The 17,276-nt window shown below is 40.5% G+C and overlaps 1 protein-coding gene across 10 annotated transcripts in view; it reads right to left on the minus strand.

Annotated features, from left to right (window-relative positions):
- HUWE1 (HECT, UBA and WWE domain containing 1, E3 ubiquitin protein ligase) overlaps nt 1-17,276 on the minus strand; it is a 159,844-nt gene that overhangs the window by 24,598 nt on the left and 117,970 nt on the right. For 9 of the 10 annotated variants that reach the window (XM_018043737.1, XM_018043736.1, XM_018043738.1 and 6 more), the window contains 13 exons: nt 15,964-16,159; nt 14,620-14,787; nt 12,981-13,126; nt 12,499-12,565; nt 10,347-10,561; nt 7,033-7,244; nt 6,396-6,578; nt 3,710-3,882; nt 3,209-3,357; nt 2,379-2,454; nt 1,455-1,553; nt 732-865; nt 377-545 (listed from right to left, as the gene is read on the minus strand). In XM_018043737.1, coding sequence (XP_017899226.1) covers nt 377-545; nt 732-865; nt 1,455-1,553; nt 2,379-2,454; nt 3,209-3,357; nt 3,710-3,882; nt 6,396-6,578; nt 7,033-7,244; nt 10,347-10,561; nt 12,499-12,565; nt 12,981-13,126; nt 14,620-14,787; nt 15,964-16,159 — 1,987 coding nt within the window. The remainder of the gene's footprint in view (nt 1-376; nt 546-731; nt 866-1,454; nt 1,554-2,378; nt 2,455-3,208; nt 3,358-3,709; nt 3,883-6,395; nt 6,579-7,032; nt 7,245-10,346; nt 10,562-12,498; nt 12,566-12,980; nt 13,127-14,619; nt 14,788-15,963; nt 16,160-17,276) is intronic. The other variant, XM_018043735.1, reaches the window with a different exon arrangement.

The following is a 17,276-nucleotide window of genomic DNA, read 5'->3' on the forward strand; positions in this document are numbered from 1 at the left end:
AGCTCAAAGGTGTCCATCCAAACTCTCAAGAATCCAGTGTTATAGACATAAGGATTAGTTATTGCCCTATCACTGTAATGTGCACATGAGTGCCTGATGCAGTCAGCCTTGGTCTCTTTTTTTTGTTAATTCAAGCAAATCATCAAGTTTTTCAGGTTCTAAACTGGCTGCCTATTTACTGAGGTGGCGAGAACAAAAGCAGCCTCTCATAATTTCTTCTTCTAGGCATATACTTATTGAGAGAGATGGAGTCAGATATCCCTTGCCCCAGGAAATCAGCTAAGAAAAGAAGTGCTTTCTGTATCAGATCAAGAGCTGCTCTGGTTCAGGGTATAAGAATCAAGAGATAAAACCCAGCTGAGCCCCTGTATCTTACTAGCACTGGAGAACATGTTGTCAAACTCAATGATGAGATCATCCTCCCGGTCAAAGCGCTCAAATCGGACCAAGGGAGAAGCGTTCATATCAGGGTAATCCTCATCCAATTCCATTTCAGAGCCATCGTCGTCATCGTCTTCATCTCCCTCTTCACCTTCATCATCCTCCTTAAGGGGAAAATAGGAGATGGAGAATTGCTGGAGGTAAGGATTTCTGAAGTCTGGTGTCATGGCCACATTTGCACATGAGGGAGGGAGGTGCTGAGGCTAGCAACCCGGACTGTTGGTTTTCTCCAGCTCTGTGTTCCCATGGACGAAGTTGTCTGAACCAACCCAAACACAGTCCCCCCTCACCTGATCATCTTCCTCATCTTCCTCCTCCTCCTCCTCTTCATCCTGACTATCATCCTCATCCTCGTTACTGCCACTGCTGTCCTCTTCCTGAGTGTGCTCCTCCTCATCCTCAGGGTCCAGGATATTCATGGAATCTAAAACAAAGGGAGCACATTGGAGGACTATACTGAGTAGCTAGAAAACAGGCTACTGTGCAGGCCAGCAGATCTGAGTGGGAAAGTGATGGGATATTTGACTCTAGGAGAGGAAGAACCAGATCTAGGGTGATTTACAGACTTAGTGAGCCAGCCCCGATTTCCTAAGAGTGCCAACCAGTGCATCAATATGCCGAGCCACGTGGCTGATTGTGGAGGCTGGCTATAGGGTGGTGCTTGAGGAGCCATGGTCTAGGACTTGACCAAGTCTATTGGTGCCCTCTTGCCTTTCCAGCCCTAGTTTGCTACTGACTGCATCCTATTGGTAAAAGGGAATCTGGAGCGATGATAGCAGGTGGGTGAGAAGAAAGTGAACCAAGTAAGAAGTGACAGACTTTTGGGCAAGCAGTAGTAACATGTTACTCGAAAAACTGGATGAGGATAAAAGTGGATGGTGTAGGTCAGCGCATGCAGACAGATGCTTCCTTATTTTGCACATGTGGGCAGCTGCCTCCAGGAAAACCCTAGTGTAGTGTCTGTCAGACGTGCAGGGCAAGAAGGGAGGCCTTTCTGGCCTCAGCACTCTCACCTTCTCGGTTGGCCTGCAAGGTGGAAGCTTGGCTGAGGTTGGAAGGAGCTTCATCCATCAGCACGTCCTCTTGTGATTCATCCTCTCCACTTCTGCTCACTGAAGGTTACAGAGCAGAGCCTTCACTGAACAACAGAGGACTTCCCTTTCCAGATTGGGTGCACCTAATGTAGCTATGTACACCCAGCAGATATCCATTCCTTTTTTTTTTTTTTTTGGATGAGGGAGAAGACCTGGGTTCACTGCTGTTGACTAGCTAGGTGAGCTTGGCCAGTCACTTTACCATCTGAGTCTCAGTTTCCTCATCTGTAAAATGGGATGATCACATCTGCCCTGCCAATCCCACTAACTGTGAAACCACAGAGGATAATGGGTGTGAAAAAGCCTTGTCAAATTGAAGAATACATGTCTACTTCAGTTTATCATTTGATTTACTTCATCAATAAAATAAAAACAAGTAACATATACCATTGGAGCATGGTGACAGTAGAGTACCTTTGTCATTTTCCCTGAGTTGTAAAAAGGGCTATCCTTAGGGAATGCTCACTCTTTTTACACTACTGAAACTGAGAGGCAGAAAGCCCCTGGATTCACTGAAGAAAGGAAAGCGCTTTCTCATCCTACAGCCTCTATAGCCTCCTCTAATCCTCCATGAATAAACACTCTTGATGTGCCTGATGTATTATCTATACTGATGGCCACCCCCTCCGCCTCCCCTACACAGGCAACACTTCAGACCAGCCACAGGTCTGTAGATGGCTTGTGAATTTCTCATCTGTAAGACCGTCAACATCGAGACAAGCAGCAATCTAGGCTGGCTATGAGCCCTTAGGCAGAGCTGAGCAAGCAGATGATGAGAAAAAGGGTCCTCCCAAGAGAGACTGAGGCAAAGGAAGAGGCTCTACTCAGTTCTGGGGCTCTCACCTATAATTGTACTGTTCCCAGATCCGCCATCCCTCTCAAGCAACTCATCTATCAGGTCCTCCAGCTCATTCTCAACCTGGAGAGAAATAGAACATATATATGGATGCACACAAGTCTATCATTGTGCTAGTGCTGAAACCCTAAAAAAAGCCAGCAAGGGAGCATATATTTCTAGGATAATATGTGACAGAGGATGTTACATAAGCACCACACACTTGGTGCTAAGAGCACAGAAACTACCATGTGCTGCCAACCCACACTCAAGACTGTCTTTCAAATGGGTACATTCCAGTTATCTGAGACCAGATTAAGTCTTTATACTCTTCAGGAATGCAGGAATACATGCAGATCTCCTTAGAGCCAGCAGCTCAGGACTGTAGGCCTCATTTCTTGCCACTGCTACCAGCTCCAGAAATTACAGTGCTTTCTATAGGGTCTTTAGAAGACTGCCATTTGAATGCTCCAGCGAGAGCTGGTGCTATAGGCACAACAGTGTTATTAAGGAGCATCCATTAATGACCAGAGCCAGGTAAATCAAAGACCCTGGGCCCAAAGGGCTCAGGCCAGCTTTCTGTGTCAACATTTCATCTGTGCCTGTTTTCTTACTGAGATCAATTCCATTTCATAATATGGCATCCTGGCCCTGTATCAACCCCTCATTTAATATGATTCAAACACATTTACTGAGCATCTATGAAGCATATTATCTGTGCTCCTGTGGAAAACAGACAGCTAATGGCAAAGAGCTAAAGTACTCACCCACCCACACCAGTTGGGGGTTTGGTTCAGCACCACAATAGGGGTATATGCTGGGTGATCTGCCTCCCTACCTGCATCTCTTGTGAACTGAGCACCTCAGGCTGCCCAGCAATCACCACTGAGTCGGTTTCAGCCTCCCCATCCATGATATCCCCATCTGCCACCTCTGTCTGAGTGACATCATGATCCTCCTCCTGCACTTCTGTTTCCCCAGGCTCGCCTGAAACAGTCAACCAACCAGCAAAATAATCAAAGAGTGCCTATGTGCGGGGCACCATGAGGAAAGCATGAAAACAATCAAGTCCCTTCCCTGGGCAAATTTACGAGTTCTCAGAGAATAAATGAATGGGTGACAAAGGAAAAGACAAGGCTACGTGTGAGGAGAGCCAAACAAGGCTGCAGTTTTAAGGAATTCTTTGTGGGGCAGATTCCCACACTACTATGACAGATCTGTGGAAGGCCAGCAAGTTCCCAGGGAAACAATACCAAGCCAGAACAGCTGTGATGTCATGCCCATAAAATAACTATGACCACCCAGACAGCTTTCCAGTCCTTTGGCTCTGATTCCCTACCTGGGTCCTGTTGGTTGCTATTAGAGTCCTGAGCAGCTCCTTGGGCATCCTGCTCAGACTTGCTCTTGCTAGAAGCACTCTTACTGCCAAAAAGGCTACTGGGCTGGTTCACAATCCGGGAAAGTGTTTCCAAAGGCTTCAGAGCAGCATTGACTGTGTTGGCCATGTTGGGACTGAGATAAAGGAAGATACAGAGATGAACTGAGCACAGAAATCCACACTAAAAGGAATGGAGGCTCATCAGAGTAACAACTGATTCCAGGAATGGAGCATGGAAGGTACAAGGTGAGCCTGAGACAACTTGTTGTGCCAAATGGCCTTCAAAATCAAGTAGGCTTTAAAAAATTAATGGGGTCATTACCACAGGCCAAATCCGAGCATCAAACAAAAATAGAGATGGTAATAGATTATACACTATAAGAATGCTAGCTAATAAACAGGAACAAGAAAATCAGGAAACTGTCACTTTGCAACCAACAATGTTAAGTGATCTAGGCAAAGATCACTAATCAATACCAAAACTATTGAGTTAAAAAAATCTTCAGGGCACAGGATATTCACATGAACTCAAAGCCATCACCTCACATGACCTGTTTATACAAAGTATGTTAGTCGCTCAGTTGTGTCTGACTCTTTGAGACCCCATGGACTATATATAGCCCACTAGGCTTCTCGGTCCATGGAATTCTCCAGACAAGAATGGGAATGGATAGCCATTCCCTTTTCTAGGGGATCTTCCTGACCCAGGGATTGAAACCAGGTCTCCTGCATTGCAGGCAGATTCTTTACCATCTGAGCCACCAAGGAAGCCTTGTTAATACAAAGGGGAGTTCTAACCATTAACTATGTGATCTAACTTAGCATCACTCAATAATGGGACAAATTGGCATTGTGCATCTCCTGATGTGAAGCACTAAGAAATGCAAACACCACCCATGTAGTATTCTTGCCAAAAATGTTTACCCTGAATCTAACCATGGAGAAACAATTAGGCAAATCTAGATTATGGGATGTTCTATAAGACATCTGATATTCTGGACTCAAAACAGTCAAATGTCACAAAAAATAAGAGATACATGACAATCAAATGCAATGAGTGATGCTCACTGGATCCTCGATCAACACACTCTCCCCCAGGCTATAAAGAGAAAGACATTCTTGAAATAATTGGGTATATATTAGTATGAAGTATATAGTATCATTATATTAATGGTAAATTTCTTAGAGGTAATGATGGTATTTTAGCTATGTAAGGGAATTTTTGTTCTTAGGAGACACATGCTCAAGTGTTCAGAGGTTAAGTGTCATGTTTATAAAAAAACTTTAAACAATTTAGCTCATGAAGAGGAGGGGAGGGAGGAATAAAGCAGACAGTTCAGAATGCTAACCACTGGTTAATCTAGGTGAGGCATACAGTGCTCATTATACTACTTTGAGTTCATAGTTTTAAATATTTAAAAAAGTTGATGAGGTTTTATCAAAAGGACAGAGAAGCCAGCTTGAAGAGGTCCCACAAGCTCAAAGATGTAATTAAAAAGAGCATGCAAAGGATAACTGTAGTGATCTAAATAATTCAATCAGATTTTAAAAATCAAGGAAAATTCATGAGTCCATACTACTACTTAGAAAACAGAAAGCCAGAGTTTGTATTTGAGGTGGAGTTTAACCCATTTTTGGTTACTCCATTTTGACTTACTCTCAAGACTGGTGACTGAAGGGAAAAAAATAAGTTTTTAATCTTTTCTTTTTAGTAGGAACTGTATTATAGGGTAACCAACTTTCCCTCTTGAACTGGAGCTATAATCACAGAAAGATAGCAGCTAATAACAGAAGGAATGATGGAAATTAGAAAGGTGTCACTGATAACCCTCTAAGAAATTAAAAGATGCAGGCAATGATTATCAACTGGTGTTAAGACCATTCACTAGGAACATGGTTAATAGGGAACTAGACATTTGTACAGTGCGAAAGTAACAACACAGTTTCTTTTCTACTAAGAAGGAGAAAAATATAATAGTACAATGATGACTATCACTCTACCCTAGTGGTCAATCTTACCATGACTAAATGGCAGTTCAAAGAGATGCATCTCCCTCTGATACAATATGAGATGTACACCATCTATGATATAACCTAGCCAGTAGTTTTTAAATTGCTTCCCCAAGTCTCACCTCCAAATTTATAGCAAACAGGAATAAAGGGAACAAGTTAAACAATAATGCATATAACCAAGCGAATCAAACCTAGGAAAAATATTCTGCCGGTCTGGTCACTTCAACAAATTAGTTCATGAACAACAGCAATAAAGTGAAAATTAAAAAAAAATTAAGGAACTGTGTTAGTACAACAGAGACTCAGGACGTAACCAGATGTAATACAAGGTCCATAATTAATAATTAAGAGGGGGAACAGCTTGGAAAAAACATTATTGATCCAGTCCAACTCTTGAGTTTGCAGCAGATGAGAGAATGAAGGGCCCTGCCCCCGCCCCAGGAAAGTGCCTTGCTTAAAATTAAAAGCAACAATACCAAGAACTCAGGTTTCCACCCACACCCAAACTTTCCCTATCATACTGGCTAACTACTTATCTGACAAGGATACATAAAACACTAGGCAAATGGAGCAGTATGCAGCATGATTAAAGAGAGAGCAAAAGTCTGGGGCTGGAGCTCAGGAATAATTTTACCTGGACAGGTCCAGGCTGTGAGGCACTCTGGCCAGGTCATTAACCAGTCCCTTCTTCAGGAAGAGTCGAATGATGTTGTTCATGCCATTGTGTTGGGTCTTGGCTGTTGCACTGCTGTAGAAGCTGGAGGTGGAGGGGCAGGACTCCATGATAGTACTGATGATACACATCACTGCCTGAAGTCTGGGAGAGAAGTTTGACATCTCTTTCATGTGAACACAGCCCATTCTTAGGCCAAGTCTTCACTAACTTGCCTCAGATAACCCTCTTCCCTTTGTGTTTCCATCTGGAAGTAACATCTAACCAGGTAAGAACTCACTCCCTGGGTGGAGGCATTCTTCATTTTCTTCAGACATAATTTTAAAAAGTAAAGTTGAATAACCTCCTCCACTTTTTGCTTGAAGACCCTAGTAACAGAAGGAAACATCCCTTTTTTTTCCTCTAAGTCATTTACCAACTTCCTCCAAGTGTCATTAGTCCTTTGGGTATTTTGCAGCACTAGAATTATCTGAGAACCAGAGACTGTACAGTGCCAGTATGACCAGAACTCTTGTTCAAGTGCAAGGAATTCCATGGGCCAAGAATGGAGTTAGGGGATGCTATTGGTTATCAGCACTAAGTCAGGCATGGATTTTACCTGGCATGTTTCTCTGTACTCTCAGCCATAGCCAGTGCCCTTCCCAGGGCTGCTTTTACTTCATTCACAAGGGCCACCTGGGCATCTGTGCCACTCCCTGAGGCAGCCAGGCTTGCGAGGAACAGGCGGGCCAGCGCAGGTGTGTCCTTGTCTTCTGCATTCTGGGTATGCGGGAGGAGGTGGTCCAAGACAAAAGCTAGCACACTGCAGTCCTGAAAAGTCATTAATCATGACATTTATTCATAAGCATAATTATGCCATACTGTTTGCACAGCAACAAGATGCATGCACACAGAACTGATCCTCACTCAGTTAATGATTATCAGGCCCACTTTATAGATGAAAAAAACAAGCCTTAAAGGTGCAAGCTAAGTGAGTAACAAGGTTTTATGCTTCCAAATTCCATTCATTTCTCAGAAGTTTACATATCTTCATCAATCTGAGGCCCAAAGAAACATGGCTTGCACAAAGAACTTAAGTCAGTGGTGATGATTCAAGCCTTGATTCCTAATTCAATGCTACAATTACTCCACAGTTTCTAATAAATTGTAGTACTGAAACCTACAATGTGCCCAGGACCCTGAGCTAAAAATTGGCAGGGGATGAGAAACACACAGCACAGTCACAGATATGGATATGCAGAAATATTTAATGCAGGGTTACCTAAAATAGCAAAAAAGGCCCAATAATAGGGGAGAAAATTAAGTCAGACTCCCCAGCCTCTAAAAATGATTTCTGACTTGTTAATTCTGTATCTTAGAAACTTAGCTCTGTTGTCATTCAGGTAGATTTTGGATCAAAACATACTGGCAATTTTGGAACTAGATACAAATGATGGTTGCACAACACTGAATGCACTAAATCCCAAAACCATATACTTTAAAATGCTTAGTTTTATGTGTATTTTACCTCAATTTAGAAAATGCATTGAAGAATTCTAGGCACTGTGAAATTAGATAGGGTGACCCTGGTTAAGACAGAACTACTAGAGATAAAAGTTCCCAGTAGTGAATAAAACAAAAAGTTAAAACAATATTGTGAATAAAAGTATAACATTATCAGTAAAAACTGGAATAAAAGCCTTGCAATTTGGGTGACAATTCCTGAGTGGAATCATGTATTCATGACTGACTGGAAAGAATATGGATTTGAAACCAGAGATCTGGGCTCTAATCCTAGTCCTGCTACTCTGCAGTGTGGTCTTGAGCAGGTTATTGACCCCTCTGAGCCTTCTTTTTTCTCTTAAGGATAGCAATGCTAACAACCTTGCAGTGCTGAGGTGAGGATTGTCAATAGTACCTATAAAGCACCTATGAATATACAGCCGGAAGGTCACTTGACACATATTAAGTTGCACAAATTTGCAATTAAATGTCCTATTCCACAAGTACACCATTATTATAACTACAACTGGCATAAGCTTTGAATTAGATGTCTAATGTATATTTAATACACACACTCCATAAAGGACTTATATCCAGAATATATAAAGAATTCAGAAGAAGTAAGAATAAGACCTGGACACTTCACAAAAAAGAATATAGCCAGGAAAGACAGGAAATTTTAACCACAATACAATACCAGCATGAACCTATTAGAATAGTTAAAATGAAAAACAGGAATATCAAGTACTGGCAAGGAGGTGAAATAATCCAAACACCTATAGGCTGTGCTGGTGATATATATAGATTGACATGATTGCTCTGGAAAACTTGACACTAGTTGCTAAAGCTTAACAGACCACCAGCAATTCCACTCCTATGCATATACCATCCAACATAAAATATATGAATTTATGTATGAATTTATATATGTAGCACACACACAAAAATCAATGAATTTACGTTCACCAAGACATGTATAAGAGTGATTATAGCAATACTACTTTTTAATACTTCTAAAAGGAAAACTAGCCAAATGTCTATAAGTGCTAAAATGGATAAGAAGATTGTATTACATTCATATAATGAAATTCTATACAGCAATGAAAATAAACTACAACTACACATAAAGATGAATCTTGCAAACATGTTAAGCAACAGAAGCCAGATATAGCAGGACATACTATAAGATTCCACTTATATAAAGTACAAAGTCAATCTATGAATGTAAAATAATCTTCCCGACCCAGGGATTGAACCCAGGTCTCCTGCATTGTAGGCAGACGCTTTACCATCTGAGCCACCAGGGAAGTCCTAATGCTGAGTTTATGGAAGTTCAAAGGAGAAGGGGAGATGTGCAAAGATGTGCATGGGATAGCTTTTGTGGGGTTTGTAATGTTTTATTTGAGTGGTAGTCATCCAAGAAAAATTAATTGGTGAATCACTTAGGAGTTGTGTATTTTTGTATGTATTTTAAAGCTTGGATTAAGATAAAAATAGCTTAAAAATGGCAGCTACTTTCAGATTCTCTGTCTGCAACATGATTGCCTTTGTTCTACTCACACCCTTTACTGTTTACTAACCATGAAATAACTATGTGACTGCCAAAATAAGGTCTCCTTTGTGAAAAACCCTCCTTGGGCACCCCTCTTACATATATGGGAACATGATATGGTTTCTTAAAGTTCCCTTTCACTTGAAAAATACAACCTGCAGATAATTCTGTATCAGGACATATAAAATATGACTTCATTCTTTCCCATGCTCTACTGATGAACATTTAGGCTTTTATATTCTATTTATTACCAATACTGTTACCACATCAGGTGTCTTTGCTCAGGTGTGAATACATCTGGAAGATAAACACCAATATTGTGTATTTCATTTATTCTCCTGTCTCCTAGATACCTTTACGTAGGTGACCCACAGATACCTCTCATATTCCACATTTTCTCTTTGAACCATTTCCTCTTCTAATGAAAGATAAAAAAACATAAAACAAGAAACATCTCTTGAGTTCTTGATTTCACCTTTACCCTCCAAATCCAATCTCATCCATTTCTACTGTTACAATCTCTCTTCAACTCATTCATTTCCCCCTCTAACTTCATCAATATCCTATATTACCCTAGATGACTATATTAGCAGTCCTGACTGGTTTGACTACAACCTTGCCTTTTGTAGTCTCTACTAATGCAGACCAAGTGATTTTCTACAAAACAAAGTAATAAACTGTAATCAGCTCATTCCTTGGCAAGTGAGCCTGATGGCTCCACATCATGGAAAAAAAGGCAAGCTCATGAACATGTCTTAAGAGGCCTCTGCCTCTCACCACTGGGCTAGCATGCATGGGTTCCTAGCAAAGTATCCAACACATAGCAGGTATCCAAATGATGCAAGTATAAAATATTAAGCAAAAATTAGAAATATTACCTCTTTGATCAGCTCAGACTGGCCCACAGTGTAGCTGTAGTTGGCAATCAGCGTAGCAATACCAACATAGGATCTCACCAACTCTGCCAGAAGCCGAAGAATAGTGGAGGTGGGCATTAAAGGTTTGCTGCCCTTGCCTTTCTGCTTGCCTTCCTCAGAGGCCCGGTCCCCTTCTTTATCTTTCTTCCCATCCCGAGACTCCTCCGGAGTTGACACTGTTGAAAAGGAGCCAAACACTGGTTCAATTCCACACAGGAATATTGGCAAAATCAAGTCTTCGGTGGAAAGGATATCACTTCTACTGCAGTAGAAGGACAGATAACTAAGATGGTCAGGTTTCAGATGTAATCTGTGGATATAGTATGTTTACACATCTTCTGCCATTTCCCTCCTCTTATAATGTTCCAGAAATACAACAGTGCATGTTACCCTCACTAGACAAAATTCTTTAAGTGCAGGGAACAAATCTGATTCATTTTGGTGTCTCCTATAGTGCAACACAGCTTCCCTGGTGGATCAGTGGTAAAGAATTCACCTGCCGATGCAGGAAGCATGGGTTTGATCCCCTGGTCAGGAAGATCCCCTGGAGAAGGAAATGGCAACCTACTCTAGTATTCTTGCCTAGAGAATCCCATGGGAAGAGAAGCCTGGTGGGAGATAATCCATGGAGTTGCAAAGAGAGCCAGACATGACTGAGTGACTAAACAAAAACACAGTCTGTCACACAGTGGGCAATGATGTTTCCCTTGAATGATAGTACCATCATCCATACTATATACTACATACGAGCAGTAAGTCCAACAAAATGAACTAACCAATATTTTATTATTAGCCTTTTAAACTTATCTCCATGGACTAGTCTGGTATTAAGGACAACATCTTAACTTAGATTTCAAAGCTCTTTCCTGTCAAGAAGCAGCAGCTCTTGAACTGTCTCATCCACAGGACATTTCTCTAATTCTTGGCAAGTAGCCAATGGACTCTGTTGAAACTGCTAGAAAGCAAGAATCCACCATGCAAATGTTATAGCTAGGAGAGTGTCACTGGCACTAAGGTTCTATAATAAGTCTTAGTGGAAGCTACCAAAAGAAATATATGCAGAGGTTTCAAGAAGAGAACTAAAGGATGTTACCATAGCAACCACTACTGGGTTAGTTAAGTTACAATTCCATTGGCTTTATTTATTCATTGTATTTCCTTTTGAATTGCAGTGCAGCACAAACTTATATTAGTTACAGGTGTATAATACAGTGATTCACAATTTTTAATGGCTATACTTCATTTATAGTTATTATAAAATATTGGCTATATTCCCTAATATATCCTCATAGTTTAGTTTATACCCAATAGTTTGAATTTCTTAATCCCCTACCCCTATACTGCCCCCGCCTAATTCTCCCCACTGGTAATCACTAGCCTGCTCTCTGTATGTTAGCATGCTTCTTTTGTTATATTCACTGGTTTTATTTTTTAGATTTCATGTAAAAGTAATGTCATACAATATTTATATTTATCTTATTTAACTTAGCATAAGGCCCTCCAATTCCATCCATGTTGCTGCAAATAGCAAAATTTCATTCTTTTTGATGGTCAGTTCCATTAATTTTAGCATATAATGAGGGGTAGGTAGAGGGCCAGGATGCCATACTAAAAAATAGAATAGAGCTCAATAAGAAAACAGGCATGGGTGAAAACGTTGATACAGAAAGCTGGCCTGAGCCCTTTGGGCCCAGGGTCTTTGATTTACCTGGCTCTGGTCATTAATGGATGCTCCTTAATAACACTGTTGTGCTGCACCAGCTCTCACTGGGGTATTCAAATGGCAGTCTTCTAAAGACCCTATAGAAAGCATTGTAATTTCTGGAGCTGATAGCAATGGCAAGAAATGAGGCCTACAGTCCTGAGCTGCTGGCTCTAAGGAGATCTGCATGTATTCCTGCATTCCTGAAGAATATAAAGATTTAATCTAGTCTCAGATAACTGGGATGGACCTTTTGTTTACAGAATGCTGAGCTCACCCCCGAGAAAGTTCACTTAGGCAAGTAAACATGACAATTATGCCTGTATTCCTCTACTGCCTGTCCAGGACACCCAGTTTCTTCAAGTTGTCCTCTCAAGGAATAAGAACAAAAGAGAAAAGTAAACCCATTACCTTCTCCTTGGGATGCCCCAGATGTGGAAGTCTCAGTGGAGGAACCATCTGCAGCAAAGACCTGACTCTATGGAAGAAGAAAACTTCTGAGCCATTATTAATTTCAAAGACAATTGTCCCCAAGTGGCAGGACTCCTTTTCAGGGTATTGGTTGTAAATGTTATTGACTCTCTTTGTCTATCTTTTAACCACCTTTCCCATCTATATACTATAACCTGTGGGAAGGTATCATTATAAACAGCCACTAGAAGATTGGCAGAAAAGAGAACAGAGGAAGATGAGAATGAAAAATGAATTAAAGAAACATTTTTAATCCAAAGAGAAAAAAGAAAATCCCAGGGACAACCCAATCTTCATTTTTAGGAAATGGATAATTTATAGATACATCAAAATTAACAGCTTTGAAATATTCTTGGCATAACCCTTTATCCCATAATAGGTACCAAAAAGAGAAGGAAAATTGAAGGTTGGAACTGACTTACATTAATGGAAAATCCTGACTGTGTATCAAAGTCACTGCTCTGACGGGTAAGTGACCGGTACTGCTGGTATACGTCATCACCCATGTCTTGCAGGAGCTGGCCAACCTCTTGAGTCATACCCCCTGGTTTAGGATCAGATTTGTCTGCTAGAAAGACAAAAACAAAACTTTTTAGACTATGCAATGTTAATGCCCATCTGGTAGCTTGGTCAATTTTCCTCCAAGTTGCTACAACTGTCTACATAGTAATATTGCTAGGCTATGATCGAGAAATGTAGAGAGCATGACTGAAAGCCTCATCAATAGTTTTGTGATCATAGGCAATTTAGTCTCCTTACTGTCCTTCGCTATCACTACTAAGCTTAAATGAACATACCTGACACTTTGCCTAGTACAGTGGGAAGTCAATAAATGGATACTATAAATAGCTAGATTATTCTTTTTTAGCAGGGAGGAGAGTTCAGGAGGTGGGTAAAGGTTTTCCAATTGTGGGAAAAGCAAGAAGCTTTATAAAGATCAGACTGCTGTATAAATGAAAAGCACTGAAGTAAAGACTCAGATTTTCTTGACTTGCTAAATGCACTATTCTTTAACTTTTGGCAATTCTGTGGGACCTATCAAATAAGTATGTCCTGAATAAAATCCAGAAGTATCTGACTGGAATAGAACCTTAGGTTCCAAGCAATTCATTTATCACTTTCCCAGTACTTAAAAGCAGCACCTTAACTAAGGACAAAAGATAGGGATGGTGGTCTCAAAGGTCAGAAAGCCTAGCCTCACCTTGTAATATTGGGCAACAAAGATGTTTTGTTTATGAGAATGAAAACATTAGAGATGACTTGGTATTTTATTTTCAACATGCTCATAAGATGCTACTATCTCCTTTTTAATCTTTGTTCACTCTTGCCTGTATAGGATGTACTCTTATATAAATGATTTGGGCAATCTCCTTATTCTTATCATTCATTTTTGTTCTTGTTCAATCATCAGTCATGCCCAACTCTGCAACCCCATGGACTGCAGCACGTCAGGCTTCCCTGTCCTTCACTATCTTCCAGTTTGCTCAAACTCATGTCCATTAAGTTGATGATGCCATCCCACTATCTCATCCTCTGTCGTCCCCTTTTCCTCCTGCCCTCAATCTTTCCCAGCATCAGGGTCTTTTCCAATGAGTCGGCTCTTCACATCAGATTTTGCTGAAGTATTGGAGCTTCAGCTTCAGCATTAGTCCTGCCAATGAATATTCAGGGTTGATTTCCTTTAGGATTGACTGATTTTATCTTCTTGCTGTCCAAGTGGCTTTTAAGAGTCTTCTACAATATCCAGTTCAAAAGCATCAATTCTTCGGTGCTCAGCCTTCTTTATGGTACAACTCTCACATCCACACATGACTACTGGAAATGCCATAGTTTTGACTATATGAACCTTTGTCGGCATTTTATCATTCCTTGGTCATATCCTTTGTCAGACTGTTATCATTCATACTGTATAACTATTAACTTCTTCAGAGAAGGGGGCTATGTGTCTTATTCATCTTGATTCCTAGAGCATGGGGAAATAGTTCAGTGCTCACTAAGCCATGGGTTGGTTAAAGTGACCTAACCAAAGTGCCAGCCTCCTCAGGTGGGCTAGTTACATACCTTCCTCTGGAGCATGGTATGCAGCCAGGGCATTTAGCATGTCATAGATCACTTCCTTGATAGTATCAGGAATGACAGGCAGAGGTGAGGGCTTCAAAGGGGTTGTTTTCACCAGCTGTACAGCATTTGGGCCTTTAATTCTGAGATTCTCAAACTCATCATCTGAAGCTAAGTCAAAGTGAGACAGAGAAAAATCAGTCAATAATGAACAGGTACCTATATCTGGTAACTGATAAAGACTAAGAAGTGGAGGGCCACTTCCAAACAATGCTCAAGGAGTCTACATAGAAAAGCTGGCTTTTACCTTCCCTAAATCCCATACGATTTAATATAGCAGTATCAAATAGTAAAAGAAGAATACAGGATTTGGGGACATTTGGTTTTAAAACCAAGTTCTGTGACAGGATCTTGGCCAATTTCAATAAATCTCAATTTTCTCATTCTTGAAAATTTGGGGATTAAAAGAGACCACACATGAGAAATGCCGAGCACAGGCAAGGCCAGGCTGGGGCTCCCAAAATAATTAGTCCCTTTTCCAACTTTTAATTTAAAAAACAAACCAAAAAACCCCAAACCCCACAGAAAAGCTGAAAGGTTAGTACAAAAACATCCATATACTTTTCATCTAGAATCACCATTTTTCACTCCTAAATATGTCTACCCGAATCCAAGAATCAAGGATATTTTCCTACACAGCCAGAATACAATAATACTCAAGAAATTTAACACAGATACAATTATATTATCTTCTACACAGTAAATATTCTAATTTCTCCAAATCTCCTTTATCTAGAGTCAGCATCCCATTAAGGTTGCTGGTTTCTCTCATCTCCTTTTAGCTACAAGATTCTTGCATTTTTTCCCTTTCATGACATTAATATTTTGGAAAAGAGTCTAGGCCAGTTGTTTTATGGAATGTCTCAAATTTGTACCCATCTAACTTTTTCCTTATAATTATAGTTCAAATATTTTTGACAAGATTATATTGATGATACCGCATACTTTCTACTGCATAAATCACATGTCCACTTATCCCTCAATTATCACTCTGCCTATAAACCAATCACTCCGTTTGTAATCCCTGTTGTCACATCAAGCTAAATTCTTTCAAGGCAAGGACTAGACTGAATGAGTTCTTGGCATCTCTGGCAGGAATTACTACAGGGCAAAGACCAGAGAAGCTGCTGAACTACCTCTGAATTGACCCACTTGATCAACAAGCCAATGTCCCAATGCCTGCCTAAGGGAGTTTTCCAAGCTACAGGCTTCCTCACAGAAAATTTTTTGAGTTATACTAAGCCACAGACCTCAATGTCTCAAAGGCTAGGAGAAGAGTAAACTTACCTGTTCCTGAGCCGCGAGGGGCTGGAAGGGCAATGCGGATACAGCAGTTGGCCACTTCTGTGAAAATGTCCGGGTTGCGGCATGCGGCTGGTCCAAGGACACGAAGGATGTAGTTGATCTCCCGAGAGCCGAGGCTGCCAGATACAACACCAGAGGTAGTGCTACCAGCTCCACTTGTAGCTGCTGAGCGAACAACCTAGTAAAGAGGAGGACACTCCTGATTAAAGACCACCTTCTAAAACAAAACTACATTCTAGGAAGAGTTACCAAGGATTAAAATACCAACCAAGCTCTCCCTCCAGACAGTGGATGAAAGCCTTTTGATCTTTGGGAGGAAGACACACTTGGGTCTTTTGAATTTTAGTCCTCCACAATTCAAAAATATGTGGCTTATAAAAAAGTTACAATATTCAGCATACCCCCCAAACTATCAACTATTAGACTAGACAATATACAATCCTTACAGAAACTGGGAAACATATCTAGATCACTGATCATTCCTCCAAATTAAAGCTACCAAATTTAAGTGCCAGTTCTGAGCCTTCCCACATGCCGTCCCAATTTTAAATCAGAATAGTTCAAACTCTAAAAATAGGTAATACTGACACCTACTTTATAAGAACAAAACTAAAGTTTCAAAGTCAATCATCAGTCTTGGATAGTGACAGCCAGGAGTATAGGTTTCTTGAACTAAAACTTGTTAGTAAGGACTAGGACACCTTCCACCAAACTCATGTTTTAAAGATCATTCCCTGTAGGATTACTTCACCCAAGAGCCTATTTTCCAAACACTGTTTTTTCAGGTTGGAAAAGTACAGTTGACCCTTAACAGGTCTAAACTGGATAGGTCCACTTATATGGAGATTTTTTTCCAATAGTAAACACTATAGCCATACTCTTCAGTTTAGCATAATAACCTCCATTATCTTGCCTGTCTGGCTCCAAATCGTAAAATACCTCTCATTCTTTAAATACAGAAAAATGCAATTCCACTATGTGCCATTGTTAATTTATTCTGTCCTTTGTAGGACACTGGACGTCTAGTCTTGATATTACAAGCAGTTCTACAGTGAACATTCTTGTATATGTACCTTGGCATACTTGACTTTAGTTATCAGATAAATTCTTGGGCATAGAATTTCTAGGTCAAAGAGTATCTTAACTGACAATACCAAATTACCCTCCAATGTAGTTGTATCAATTTCCACTCCTACAAAAAGTAGGCGTATGCCTAGTTCTCCACTCCCGTACCTGCAGTGGATATTATCAAGCATTTACATTTTGCCACTTGATACATTAAAACTGACAGATAT

This window comes from Capra hircus (assembly GCF_001704415.2).
Source record: "Capra hircus breed San Clemente chromosome X unlocalized genomic scaffold, ASM170441v1, whole genome shotgun sequence".
Taxonomy (NCBI): domain Eukaryota; kingdom Metazoa; phylum Chordata; class Mammalia; order Artiodactyla; family Bovidae; genus Capra; species Capra hircus.